This window comes from Spermophilus citellus (genome assembly GCF_964194105.1).
Source record: "Spermophilus citellus genome assembly, chromosome: 6".
In the NCBI taxonomy this organism is placed as follows: Eukaryota; Metazoa; Chordata; class Mammalia; order Rodentia; family Sciuridae; genus Spermophilus; species Spermophilus citellus.
Genome location: NC_138187.1, coordinates 132,473,965 through 132,487,858, shown reverse-complemented (window position 1 = coordinate 132,487,858; position 13,894 = coordinate 132,473,965). Strand labels below are relative to the sequence as shown.

The window sequence follows — 13,894 nt, the reverse complement described above, 5'->3', positions numbered from 1 at the left end:
TCCCTTTGGCCTACCCAGGAACCTCTCAACCACAAGACCCTATGATTATTTCTGTCCATAACCCAGCTCTGCCCTACTGAAGTATCTGTGCTGTCTAATGCAGTGACCACTAGCCACAGGTGGCTATCGGCACTTGAAATGTAGCTAGTGCGACATTGTATTTAACTTAAATGTAAACAACCTCATGTGGCCACTGTATTGGACAACATAGCAGATCATGGGGGCCTGCCTACTTCAGGTCATGGATTCTTAGGATTCAGGGCTGGAAAGAACTCTGCCTCCAGCGTTTCCTGTTTTTGGTACCAGGGGTTGAACTCAGGGGTATTCAACCACTGAGCCACACCCCCAGCCCTATTTTGTATATTATTTAGAGAGAGGGTCTCACTGAGTTGCTTAGCACCTTGCCATTGCTGAGGCTGGCTTTGAACTTGAGATCCTCCCACCTCAGCCTCCTGAGCCACTGGGATTACAGGCATGCACCCCCATGCCCTGCTCAGTTTTTCCTTTTGCGCTGAGAAAATAAAGCCATCCCTGGGGTCCCATCTAGTCCCAGGATGCTGCATTCCTAGAGGTACCAAGAGCCTGATTGGAACATTCGGAGACTTATATTTTTCAGGCAAAAGAGGTTTGAGTAGCTACATTAAGGGACAGCATTAGTGGCTTCAGGTGGCTGCTGCTTTCTCATTTCCCAACCTACACGCCTGGACAGTCCTTGGGGTAACAGTGTGAGAAGAGACTCTGCCTAAGGAGTCTCAAGTCCATGAGATGGAGGATTGTTGGGAGCTGCCACATAGGAACCCAGCATCCCTTAGCCTTGAGCAATGAGAATGTGGAGATGTGGCAAGCCAGCCATGGGCTGTGTGTGTGTGTGTGTGTGTGTGAACTATGAGCATTGAGTGGGCAACTTATGCATCTTTTTGCTGGCTCTGCCTATGATCCCCACACAGCACAGGAGATGGGCGCGGTCTTCCTAGATGTCAGTCAACCTTCTGACAGCAAGACATCAGGAAGCTAGACTCAACCCCCTGAAACCTGACCTCTTGCCTCATTTGAATGGCTTCTCCCCAATAAAAGGGTTCAGCATGTGCTGTGCTATTCTCCCCTTTCTTGCCTGCGGCTGAGGAGTGGTCACTGAATCAAAAAAAAAAAAGGTACTTTCTGTGTCTGTGTCTTTATTTATTCCCCAAGTTCACTTGGAATGACCTTGACCCGTTTAGTTGTGTGACGCAACGGAGGATAGCAGTGTAAGCATCTATGCGCCTACACGTGACCCTACACGTGAGCTCCTCCTACCTGCGACAGTTCCAGCTGTGCAGGATCAGGTGGAAAACCTTCAGGACCTGAGCCTGACAAACTGGGTTCCAGGCTTAATTCTTCATTACCTGATTCTTTCCTGAGTGATCTTGGGCAAATGCTTTCCATTCAGTGCACCTGTTTCCCCACATATGAAGAGGGGGTACTGGCTGGATCTTTGCTGGTCTGCATTGTTGGAGGATGGTGCCTTAGACTGCCTGTGTAAATGGCCACACTGGGTGGGGCAGGGTCTGCAGAGGAGCAGAAGCAGGTGAAGGGAGTTTCCCAGCGTGTGGAGCACAGAGTCTGGGCTTGGAGAGGGCTCCGTGCCCTAGGGGCATCTTTCTGGCCCACAGCTTCTGCGGCAGCATTAGCCTTGATCCCTGAGGGACTGGAAGGGACTAGGGTTGACTCTCCTAAATACTTCCACCCAAGGTTGTGTAAACAAACTCCACCAAGCCCTGTTGACAACAAACAGATGGCATCATCTCTGCATGCAGGGACCTGTGCAACGGGGTGAATTGGAATTTGTTTGGTCTTTGTCACATTCCTATTCACACACGACCATGCAACTTCCCCTCTCTGTTCCAAAAGCAAGTAAATCCAGATGCTATGGATCATGAACATGAAGTCTTTATTCTCAGAGCAGGGAAGGGCTGGTGCAGGGGGCAGGGCAAGCATCTAGCAGGAGCTCCACATCCAGTGTCCCCACATGAGCGTAGAGGCCAAGGCAGAGGGACTCCGGCTGAAGTCGGGGTTTCCCCAGGCAGCGGAGGGCTCAGCGGGCCAATGCAAAGCCAATACGATTATTATGCCGATCAAACTCTGTGTAGAACTTTCGGATGAAGCTGGCACCTAAGGCCCAGATGGGCCCAGTGGGCGGTGGGATGTCCAGGCCATGGAGGGCCAATGTGCACAGGTCCTCACTACTGTAGGGGTCCTGGCAGGAAGCAGGAGGGTTGTTGTACTGCTCAGCAAAAACCAGACTCCCTTGGCCCTTCATCTGTCTCAGTAACATTCTACCTTCCCTCCCCCATTCACCTTGGGCCTTCATCACATCTTGGCCATCTGAACTCTGCATGGATTGCACCAGGGCCCTGTGCTAGAGCCAGGCAGGCAACCCACCAGGCACTGAGCTGCATTCAAGCACTCACGGTCTGGCTTTAGCTTCTGACCCTAGATGTGTGATTTCTCTAAGCATAAGAAGCACACATCTATAATCCCAGCGGCTTAGGAGGCTGAGGCAGAAGGATCGCAAGTTCAAAGCCAGCCTCAGCAAAAGTGAGGCCCTAAGCAACTCAGTGAGACCCTGTCTCTAAATAAAATACAAAATAGGGCTGGGGATGTGGCTAGTGGTCAAGTACCTCTGAGTTCAATCACCAGTACCAAAACAACAACAACAACAACAACAAAAAACCCAGACTCATCAAGACTATCTCTAAATAGAGTTGGGGGTGTTCTTCGGTGTTTAAGTGCCCCAGGTTCAATCCCTGCAAATATAAATATAAATATAAATATATATATGATTATCAGGAACATTTGATGAGAAAATGGATGGTGCTAGAGGGACAAACCAAAGACAGTGATTCACAAATGTGGCTCCACCCTGGAATTCCCTGGAGAGCTTTGAAACCACACTGCCCAGGTGCCACTCCTAGATGTTCTGGGTTCACAGGTGTGGGGTGGGGCCTGGGTACTGGGATTTTTAAAGGCTCTGCAGGTGACATGAGCAGCCAATTTTGGAAACCATGACCTAGCATGTAATCTATGCATTGCGACTTATCCCCCTGCAAGGGTCCCTGCCCACCCTTCCTCCCTGCGCCTCACCTGTAACACATAGTCGGCACTAGTGAGCGTGTAGGCCCTGCCTCCCAGGTGGAAGGAGATGTCAGGGAGGGTGGGCACCTGGTTGCAGTTCACGACATACTGGGGAGGAAAGGGGTCAAGGGAGCCCTTTTGAGCGTGGGAACTCTCAGCAAACCACGAGCCCCACTTGTGACCTGACCCCTCTGTTGGAGAGTATTATGCTGGCCCTGCCTCCAGGAGGGACTAGCCTCATGTAGAGAGAGTGAGAGGTGACAAGGAGAAGGCCTGAAATGGCCTCATTTGGGACCTAATGTTGCCTGGGGTAATTTGGGGACTTGGTCCAAGAGGGTGCTCCCCCACCCTGGGACCCCACTCCTTAGCGTCTTACTTCATCTGTGCTCTGCTCCTTGGCCCCCAGGGCCTCCATGACCAGCCGCAGGGAGCTGGTGGGACCCGAGATGTAGGATGCACCGGTGTCCACCACTGCCATGCAGCCCTCCTCACACAGCAAGGTGACAGACCCTATAGACACCCTGCAGGGAGGCCACAGTCAGACAAGCAGAAGGCTGAAGGGCACCCCCAGGCCGCTTATCTTTTCTGAGTGAGGATGGTAACAGGAGGCCATGCTGTTGGTCTGGTGATGCACTGGAGGAGGGGTGAGGCCTGAGTGGACGAGGGAAGGTGCCCCCCGCCCCAGCACAGGGCCTAGTGACTCCTCAGCCCTGCCTAGGCGCCTCCCCCACCCTACTCCTCAAATCTGTCTTCTTCATCCTGCACAAAGCAGGCAGAGAGCAGTGGGTGGCCATCCCTTATTTGCAGAGAGGGCAGGATGGTAACCCTGCCCTGTCCCCACCCAGCCCAACCCCATTTTGTAGAGTGGAGAAGGGAAGGACTCCTGACCCCTTCATCGTGATCTGCCAGGAGCCAGTCTTGCTGATGCTCACGTAGTGGAAGTTCCCTTGGTAATACTGGGGGTCACTGCCCCCCAGCACGAGCTCTCCCCCTAGCAGGTGGGAGTCCCTAAAGGAGAGACCAGCAGATCTGAGATTCAGCGACAAGGGGGAGTTGGGCGAGGGAACAAGGAGGGGCAGATGGCAGGGCTGGAGCTGTCTCTAAGAAGCATGAAGAACGGGGTGCTTCCCCCTTTCTGGCCCCTTCCCAAACCCAACCAGAGGTTTTTCAAGGGTAGTCCAGTTGTACACCCCCCTCCAAGAAAAAAATCCCCAGAGAAGTCATAGAAAAGAAACAGGCACAAGGCAACCCCTTCCCTTAGGTGAAGCAGAAATGTGGGTGGGCTCTGGGGAGGCCCCGGGGGCGGGGCGGGCAGGGGTGTGGAGAGAGTGGGATGGAGGGGCAGAGACTGGCACCTGGTGGGTCCAGGCTTGCTGAGGAGAGCTTTGGTGCAGAGCTCATGTGGGATTGGGGGTGCTCAGGGAGTACAGGGCCATGTGGGAGTTTCATCTCCTTACTTGGAATTTCTGCAGGGGAGGTGGGGGAGGTGGGGGAGGGGGAGGGAAGGGGGAGCTTCATTATTTCAGGGGAACCTCACCAGTCCTGCAGTTTGGCAAGGTGGATTAGGCATGTTCTTTTTTACCCTTCAGGCAATGGAGTCACCCCAACAAAGTCACTTGCCTGAAGTCACCTGGGCCTTAAGTAGACAGGGCAGGAGCCAGGGCTCCTGATTCCTGGTGGGGAGCTGACTTCCCTTGCCTTCCTCTCCTCCATGCTGCGCAAGGCCTCCAAGGGCTCAAGGAGCTGGTTTCCAGAGCGTGCGTGTGTATGTGGTGTGCTTTTCTAGAATTTGTAGATGTGTGCACGTTTTCTTTCGTGTGAGTGTCGATTTCTGTGTTTTTCCTCCTTCTGGATGTGTGTGCATGCAGCAGTGGCAAGTTCCCTCCTGCCCTCGCCTCGCGCCTCAGCTTCTCTCTGCATGTCCCCTTCTTCCCAGCCCCAGGTAAGGGAAAGACCTCTGCTCAGCAAAGTCGGCCTTCTTCCCGACCGTCGGACCCTTATCCCTTCCGCAGCCCTGGCTTGTGTACCCACATTTATCGCCTTTTCACATTTTCAATCTCTTGCTTTCCATTGGCTTCTTCCTCCTCCCACAAGCATTGCTGGAGGATCCTCTAGCATTTAAAAACACCCACCTCCCGTCCCTGCTTCTCTCTGGATCTCATCCCACACCCCCTTCCTTGCTGAATTTCCCAGAGCAACCTACGTTCTGTGACCTCCACTTCCTGACACCCACCTCCACCCCTTAACTCTTGCCCTCAGGCCTTTCCCCCTTCTTCCTCTAAAAGGGCTCTTCCCAAGATTGCCCCTGACTGCAGAGCCACCAATCGTGGCCTTTTCTCAATACCTCCCTTCCTGTCACCAACCAGAGAATCCTCTTACCTCTGAGATCAGTCTGGACTCTGCTCCTCCCCTCCAATTCATGCTCTTACCCATACGACCTTTCTGTTTCCAGCTCAGACCATCTTTCTAAACCCAGCAGCTTGAAGCAAATCACAGCCCTACTCGGGAGCTGAGCACAACATGTCGCTCAGCCTAGAATTGAGAAGCACCGTGGTTTTCAGCAGCATAGCCCTGGGTGCCCATCACACTGTGGCCTTTCTTCTTCCCTGTTAAACCACAAGCTCGTCTGCCATGTTCACTGTCCTGGCTGAGCCCACCACAGTGTGTGGTGCATAGCATTGATTGGATCAATGAGTGAGCAAATGAATTCAGAAGCTGATACAGGACTGAAGTTGGCTGTCTGTGTGGGAGGAGCCATCATCCTCAGAGGCAGCATCTCCAGCCTGCAGTAATCCCTACCCGATATCCTCTTGTTCCAAAGCAGCACTATCCATTAGAACATTCTGCCACGATGGAACTGTTCTACACTGCACTATCCAATATGGTAGCCACCATCCACTGTGGCTGCTGAGCACTGGAAAGGTGGCTAGTTCAACCAAGGAACTTCATGCTGTTGTTTACTTAATTTTAATTCATTTATATTTCAGTAGTGGCCTCCATACTAGCTAGTGCAGCGCTGGGTACTGATTGACCATCTAACCACCAGCACAAAAATCCTGGCCCAGACTCTCCTACTCCCCAGCTCCTTCTGCTCCTCCCTCCTCTGCCCTTGGTCCTGGAGTCAGGAGCCCACCTGCTGTAGTAGACAGAGAAGACGTCTTCTTTCAGAACCCTCTGGGAGAGGATGTGGTCAAAGACAGGGGTGATACCCCCGACAGCCTGTGCAGGGAAGCCCATGCCCAGAACCCCATCAAACTTGGCCAGCATGAAGGGTATCAAGGGCAGCTCTGTGACCTCTCCAAATGTCTGTGTCACTGTGATTCCGCCCACCTGTGGGAAGAAGAACCAGAGGAGACCAAGCCCACCGCTCACGCCAACTGGGGTGTGATCTGAGCTTCCACACTGGGAGCCCCAGGGACACACCTTCTCCGGGGTACAGCCATTTGGGGTAAAATTGTTTCATCAATACCCCCATACACACACACACACTTGGCCTCTCCTTCAACAAACTTGTGCTGTGGGGTTCAGAGAGAGCTGAGGTGGCCTGTGGCTGCTAGGGCATGGGCTGTGAAGGTGATCCTTCCAGGCAATGATAGAAGAGAGACCAAGAATGTCACAACCCCTCCCCATGCCCTGCTTTCAGGCCCACAGGCCTGGGCCTCAGTCCCCACTGCCATCGCAGGCTAAGGATGTCTTCAGCACAGGATTTCTTTCACCCCAATTTCACAGACAAGGAGAGGAAAAAGGGGCTCACAGATTTCCTCTGAGGTTCCATGGGTACCCCTCCCCACAGTAGGGGCTAAGAAACTCCAGAATGGGAAGGGGTCAGACACCAGCCCAATGTAAAAGGAATCCTGCCCTGACACCAAACCCCAGACTCTAACCTCAGCTGTGGTGGACCCTAGATCTAAGCCTGACCCCAATGTCAACAATATCCTGGTTTTTAATCCAGGGCCTGGTTCAGAGTCCAGTCAGAGCTGGTGACCTCAGGCAGGTTCCTTGGCTGGAGGCTTTGGAGCTAGGACAAGCCCTACATGCAAATTAGATGCAAATGCCCCCATCCATCACCCAAGGGTGGCAGGTAGCCTGGGTTGCTCCACCACGCTTGTGCTTCTTTGCAGCTCCAGCTAGAAGCAACAGGGATCATCAGCTCCCCAGGCTCTGAGGTGGGCTGAGTGTAGCTGCCCCCAGTGTAGCCTAGAGGGGCAGCAGGGGCCTGGGGACAGGAGGGTAGGTGGTCAGATGGCCAGGGGCAGCCTCACTTACAGTCACTACGTCCTGGCTTAGGAAGCCTTTGACCTTCCCTGATCCATAGTGGATGGTGAATTCCGTCCCATTCTCCAAGTAGCTGGAGGATTCTGAGGCATCATAGAGGCTGTGAATCTCTGGTGGAGGGACACAGACTCAGGCCTGCGCAAGAGCCGCCCAGGCAAAGGGCTTGGAGGCAGGGCGGGTTATGGGCACAGCTCATGTGGCTGAGGAGTTAGGTGTGGGGATGGGGTGGCCCTGAGGCTGGGCCTCGGAATGTGTGCTTCATGCATCAAGGGCTGTTCCTTGGGCCTGGTTCCACGCTCACATCTTTGAGACTTTTGTCTCCAATGAAGCATTGTAAAGGAATTGCCCACTCTGATAATGCCAGAGAAAATTCTGGGCCTGGAGTAAGTAAAACTTAGTGGAGGACCCCACGGGCCTGGGACAGGTTTGAGAATTTGGTCCTGTCACCTAGTGTGTGTGAGGCCCTGGGTTCAATCTCCTACACTCACAGGTTCGTGTGCACACACATCCAGGTGAGAAGAAAGGAAGGGAGGGAGGGAGGGAGGGAACGAACTTGGCCCTGTCTCAGTCTCAGGGAGACTGGAGAATGAATGGCCTTCTGGGTAGTCAGGTGGCTCCCGGAGCTGGCTATTTGAACTCGGTGGTCATATCAGGGAAGTGGGAGTCACCTTCCTTCCTGTCAGGGTCACTAGGCTCAGGGGCAGAGAGGAAGGAGCTGATTGGTAGCAGGATGGACTTGGCTGGGGTGGGGTAGGACTACCCGAGGGTGGCAGGGAGGGAGGTTGGGGGCAAGCGCCGTGGGGCCATGTCTCACCACAGGCAGTGTAGAGGGGGCTGCACTTGGTGGAGGGTACCCAGAGGTTGGCTGAACCCGTGTCAAAGATGACTTTGAAGGTCTGTGGTGGTGTGCCGATGCCGATCTCACCGTAGTACTGGGTCTGTGGGGGTAAAAGGAAAGAGGGTGCTGGAGGGGCCCAGGGACCCCTGGGGCTTGGGGTCTTGCCTGTTTCCATTCTTGGCTCTCAGGGGAAGATGATGCAGATCCTACAGCCTCTCTGGGTTTCCATTGTCCTGCAGGCACTGTGGGGGTGCTTGGCACTGTCCCCTGACATCTCAGGAGATGGAGGTTTCAACAAGACAAGGAAGCATAATAAGAACAGTGAAAAAGAATCAAACCCCAAGAAGGCACCAGAGCCGGAGCCATCGGGCTGCATGGAGACAGGCCGTGAGGCCCAGCTGCACACTCCTCCCACATCCCCCTAACAGGGGTGCCTGGCTTGAGACCTGGATTGATTCCAACCTAACACTGCCTCTGGGTTCTTTCCTGCTCTCTGCACCTCAGGCTTTCTAGATATAAAATGGGGTTTTTCTGGAGTGTTCTGTGGTTCTCAAGCAGAGCCTGGGGAGAACGGTGCTGGCAACAACCAAAATGCAGTAAGTCCAAGAAAGAAAGGAGACGGGCAGACAGCGAGCCGCAGGGCCAGGCACTCACGTCCAGGTAGTTGGTGAGGACCACTGGTGAGGTGCTGTTGCTGAAGGAGAGCCTCCTGGTGAACTGGCCCCACTCGGCACTGAGCCTGGCCATATCCACGCCTCGGTCCTTCAGGCTGTCCCGAACGGAGGGCATTTTCTTGAGGAAGATCCTGAGTGGAAGAAGGAAATAGAAGAGCCCTGTACTCCGCCACAGTGATGGGAGAGTCCTGGGCACCGACTTTTAGTACCTGTATGCTGACCATAGCCCAAGCACCCAAAACTCATTTTTGGGCCTAGGGCTTCTGAAGGAGGATGTACAGGCCTCTGAGTCACCTGAATTGGTATTAAGTCACCTTCAACTAACTTCCTCTTGATGTTTGATTTTTATTAGACAAGGCTGTTTTTCCTCCATCCATCCATCCATCCATCCTGTGTTGAACACCTACTCTGTGCCTCACTGCACTGGGTGGATGTAAAGACCATCACTGCCTTTAAGGAACTCCAGCAGGCGGAGAAATAGGAAACACACTGAGGTCCCCTCTAGTGGATGGAGGCTGGGGGCCACACTCCCACAGCCCTATGCTGGATGGGAGATGCAGTGCCATGTGTGGCCTGTAGGTGGCAGCAGATGCACATAGCCGACTGAAGGGTCAGGGTGGGGGGATGAGGAGTGGGGAGGGGACTCCAAGACCCCTGGGGACAGGCATGAAGCCTGGGCTGTGATGGAGTGGACCCATTGAACTGGGTTGGGCAAGGACCGGCCAGTATCTCCAGATGGCAGTGTACCTTGCCCTTGGCAAGATGTGTCTTGGGCCTAAGTTCCAGACCCTGGACTTCTTGTACAGATACCTTCCAATCACCTTTGGCAGGTGGAATTAAGAAGAGAATTCTAAGCACCCTGAATTGCTTGGGGCAGTGCCAGCCATAGCGCACACATGCCCAAGCAAACCTCTCAACAACTTGGCAAACTGGCCCTACTGTTTGACAGACAGGGAAGGTTCTGGGGGTGGTAGTAGCTCCCAAATGGTAGAGTAGGGATTCCAAGCTTGTGTCTGGCCCTCTTTCCCATACAGGGTCCCCTGGGCTCCCACGGGAAGGCTTTCTGCTGGAACCTGAGGAAGATGTCTCTAGCTGGTGGCCAAGGAGTCCCAGAATTGAAGCCCAACTTAAGTGGCTTTCCCAGACAGATGGAGAGGCCCTTTTTCTTCTGGGCTGTGAGTCCCTCTGTACTTGCCCTCTCCATCCCTCCCCACACTCCAAGCCCACTATTGACCCTCCCCTCATTTTGCCCATGAATGTGAACACTTTCATGCCTATCTAGGTAATACTGTAGCTGAAATGAGCTACATGCCTATCACATTTGATTTTACTTGATCCTTAGCCCTCTCAGGTGATGGGTGTTTTTCTTGGTCCCATTTTACAGATGGGAAAATGGAAGTTTGACTCCAAAGAAGGTGCATTTCCCGTGTTAGCTGCAGAGAGTCTCTAAGTTGGACCTTTACTTTGTTGCCATTTCTCTTTCAGAAAATCCCTTCCTTCTCCAGGCTCCCAACTCAACTTCTGTAATCCTTAGAGGCCCCATGTGCATCCCCACCTGGCAGCTTGCCCCAAGGACTCCAACCCACACAGGCTCCTGCTCCATTTCCCTGGGTCCTTCCAGCCAGCACACCACAGGGCCCATGGGGGTGGTGCTCATGGTGGTGAAGACACTGTGGTTGTGGGGACATTCTTGGATCCCCTTGCTAGCTGTGTGACTCTGAGCATTATCTAACCTCTCTGGGCGTCTTCTGAATCCCCATTAGCTCCTCCACATAAATGGGCCTAATGGCTCCAGCTAACTCAGGGACTTGCATGGGGCTGTGCATGGAACAGGTGGCAAAGTAATCTTATGGCTGTCCCCAGATTTGCCTCCCTCTCACCCCTTGCCTGATTCCCTTCTTCTTGTTCCATGCTTTTACATCCCTCTACCTGTATCCTGGGGTGGGGCTGCTGGGACACATCCATCCTCTTACCCCACACCCCAACCCAGCAGCTGAGAGCCCTAGAGAAGTTTGAGAGAGGCTTTGGAAGCAAAGATGGAGTGTGTGCTGAGCCTGAGCCTCAGAGTCTTCATCTGTAAAATGGAAATGGTGAGCTGTGGGGACATCATTTGGGAGGGGACACGTGAAGAGCTCCTGTTAAATACTAGGCCTTGTATAGGCTGAGCAACGACTGCTGCTCTTAAGCCCTGCCTGCGCCCTTCAAGACCCCCCTGTAGGCCTCATCTGCCGCCTGCTTCTCTATGAGGCCTCTGGCTCTGCCTCCCACTTCTCCAGTCTTAGGGACTTGTGGGGCCTGGCACCAAATGGATGTCAGGGCTTTCTCTGCGTGCTCGGGGCTGCAGGAAGCCGTTCTCTTAAGGTTGGTGATAATCCGCCGTGTGTTATTAACAGCATCTGGGTTCTTACCGTGGGCACAGCAAGACGCTCATAGCCTTACATGCATTATCTCATTAAATCTTCAAAGCAGCCCTAGGAAGCAGGTTCTGTTTTCATCCTTGTTTTTAAAAACAGTATACTGAGACTCGGAGAGGTTAACCTGCCCATGGTTTCAGAGCTAAGATGTTCTTCTAGGGGAGCAGAATTAAAACCAACTCTACTCGATAGACTTAACTACCCACACACTTCTTAATAATTAGACTGTGAGCTACTTGGGGGGAAGGACATGTCTTAATCATCTCGAGTTCCCCACAGTGCCAAGCAAGGAGCTCTGGGCAGGAATCAAAAGCTCTAGGAAGAGATTAAGAGAGATGATCTCCAGGCCTGAGCAGTGTCGCTTATTGGCTGTGTGACTTTTGGCAAGTCACTTCACCTCTCTGAACAGTACCATACCTCCCTGACTGGCTGGTCATGAACACTGGGTGACCCCATGTATCTGAGAGCTCACCCCTGCCACCCCCTCTCTTCCCAGGTTACCGTCGGAAGGAGGATGTGTCTGCAGGGAGACCAAAGGTGCAGGAGCCCCAGAGTACCAGCAAGAGTCCCCAGCGGGGCATTCTGCTCCGTCCGTCCATGCTTCCGCTCAGTCTTGGGCTCTCTCTGGGATCCACAGAAGCCTGTGGCTCCTGAGCCCTTCTTTTATACACTGTGCACTTGAGAGGGTTTTGCTCCTGCTCTGCCCTGATTTATTACCTAGGGACAGACGGCAGGGCAGCCAGTCATAAATCCCACCCGTGGGACCAAGCTAGGTGGGTGAAAGGTGACCAGGTCTCAGAGGCAGAGCAGAGGGGCTGGAGGAAGGGGCTGTGGGAAAGCAGCTCTGTCCCAGTGACGCCAGCAGCCTTCTGTCTGGCGTGGCCTTGAGACCCCAGAGTGGACAGAGACTGATGAGGGGCTGCAGCAGTCATCAAGGACAAAGTCCGGGCCTGGACCGCCATGGAGCCTGGGTTTCTGGCCCCCACCTGACCCCAGCTACGTCCTATGTATTAGCCTTGGCTTTGCCCCTGGCTCCTCCCAGGCTACCTCCCAGGTTCCCATGTGGAACGCGGGGAACCTTCCTGACTTGTTCCTGAGTGGAAGAAGCAGAGCGTGGTCTCACATGGCGGCAGGGAGCTGGGTGTGCATTCTCCATGGACCCGGTGATGGAGGGAGAGAAGGGCGGCTCTCAAGGCCTGGGGAGGCTTCTACAGAAGACTGTGGGGCGCGCTGGTCTTTCAGCTCCTCCTGCTCCTCCTGCTGGGCTCTGCCTTCCTTTTGGCCCTCACTCTGTCTCCCTGCTTTGTCCCTGTGGCTTTGCCAGTAGTCTGGGAGCTCCCCAACACACCCCTGCCGGAGTCCCAGGGTGAGTGCTACCGCGTCCTCTCCTGACTTCTCCGTGATCATTTCTCAAGGCCTGTTTCAAACATCACCACCTCTTCCACCAAGCAGGCCCCGACTCCACCTGGAGTGACGCTTCCTGCTGGGGCTCTGAGGCACCATCAGGCCCTTCTCTGGAGCAAAACCTCCTCTGTCCTGTAGCTATTTTTTGTTTGTTTCTTTCTTTCTTGTTTTACATATGTATCCTCTCAGCCAGGCACCGTGGCGCACACCTATAATCCCAATAGCTCAGGAGGCTGAGGCAAGAGGATCGCAAGTTCAAAACCAGCCTCAGCAACAGTGAGGCACCAAGCAACTCAGCGAGACTGCAAAATAGGGCTGGAGATGTGGCTCAGTGGTCGAGCACCCTAGTCCAATCCCTGTTAACTCGCACCCCCCAAAATACATAGTATCCTCTCCCTCTTGCCCGTAGTGTGGCTTAATATTCATTAAACAAGTGAATTGCCAGAGGCAGCAAAGAATCCTGAGCTAGTTCTCAGGGACCTGGGTTCTAGACTTCACTCTATCATGAGCTCGCTGGGTGACCTCAGGACCCTGCCTTCCTCTCTCTGGTCTTTGTTTCCACATATGTGCCATGCAGAGGATGCTGGTGGGCCCCAGGCATTTCAAATCCTGAGCCTTTGGGGGACAGTTCTTTACACTGTCTGGGGGCAGAAAAGAGTTGAACTAATTTCTGTTGCTCAGAGATAACAGCCTCCTGAATGATAGGCCCTGGCGGTAAATTTTCAACCTTGATTGGCAGTGGGGGAATTATTTGGGGATGGGGAAGACATTTTGAGAATCCCCCAAAGGCGGGAACACTTGTCAGATTGAATGAACATTGATGAAGCAGCTCTTGGGGCCTCGAGTGCACTTTTAATCCTGTTTCATTCATTAGCAAATATTCAGTAAGCCTGATAATAGAGCCTGGAGTGACAAAAGGTGACAGAAAGAGGAGGAAAACAGTGCAGGCAAAGCAGAACAAAACAGCTATTTTTATTTATTTACTTATTTTCTGTATCGGGATTGAAACCAGGGGCGCTTAACCCAGCCCTACTTTGTATATTATTCAGAGACAGGGTCTCACTGAGTTGCTTAGGGCCTCCCTAAATTGCTGAGGCTCGCTTTGAACTCATGATCCTTCTGCCTCAGCCTCCAGAGCTGCTGGGATCACAGGCGTGGGCTGCCACACTGTTTTGAGA

General features: G+C 53.4%; 1 protein-coding gene across 1 annotated transcript; it reads right to left on the bottom strand.

Moving 5' to 3' along the window:
- Positions 1-2,071: 2,071 nt before the first annotated feature.
- REN (renin) lies at positions 2,072-11,911 on the bottom strand (the record flags this gene model as incomplete). Its single annotated transcript, XM_081299150.1, has 9 exons — positions 2,072-2,233; positions 3,121-3,219; positions 3,488-3,632; positions 4,000-4,119; positions 6,245-6,441; positions 7,378-7,496; positions 8,201-8,324; positions 8,879-9,029; positions 11,814-11,911. 9 exons carry the CDS (start codon positions 11,909-11,911, stop codon positions 2,072-2,074), a joined length of 1,215 nt encoding a protein of 404 aa, XP_081155276.1.
- Between the last annotated feature and the right edge of the window lie 1,983 nt (positions 11,912-13,894).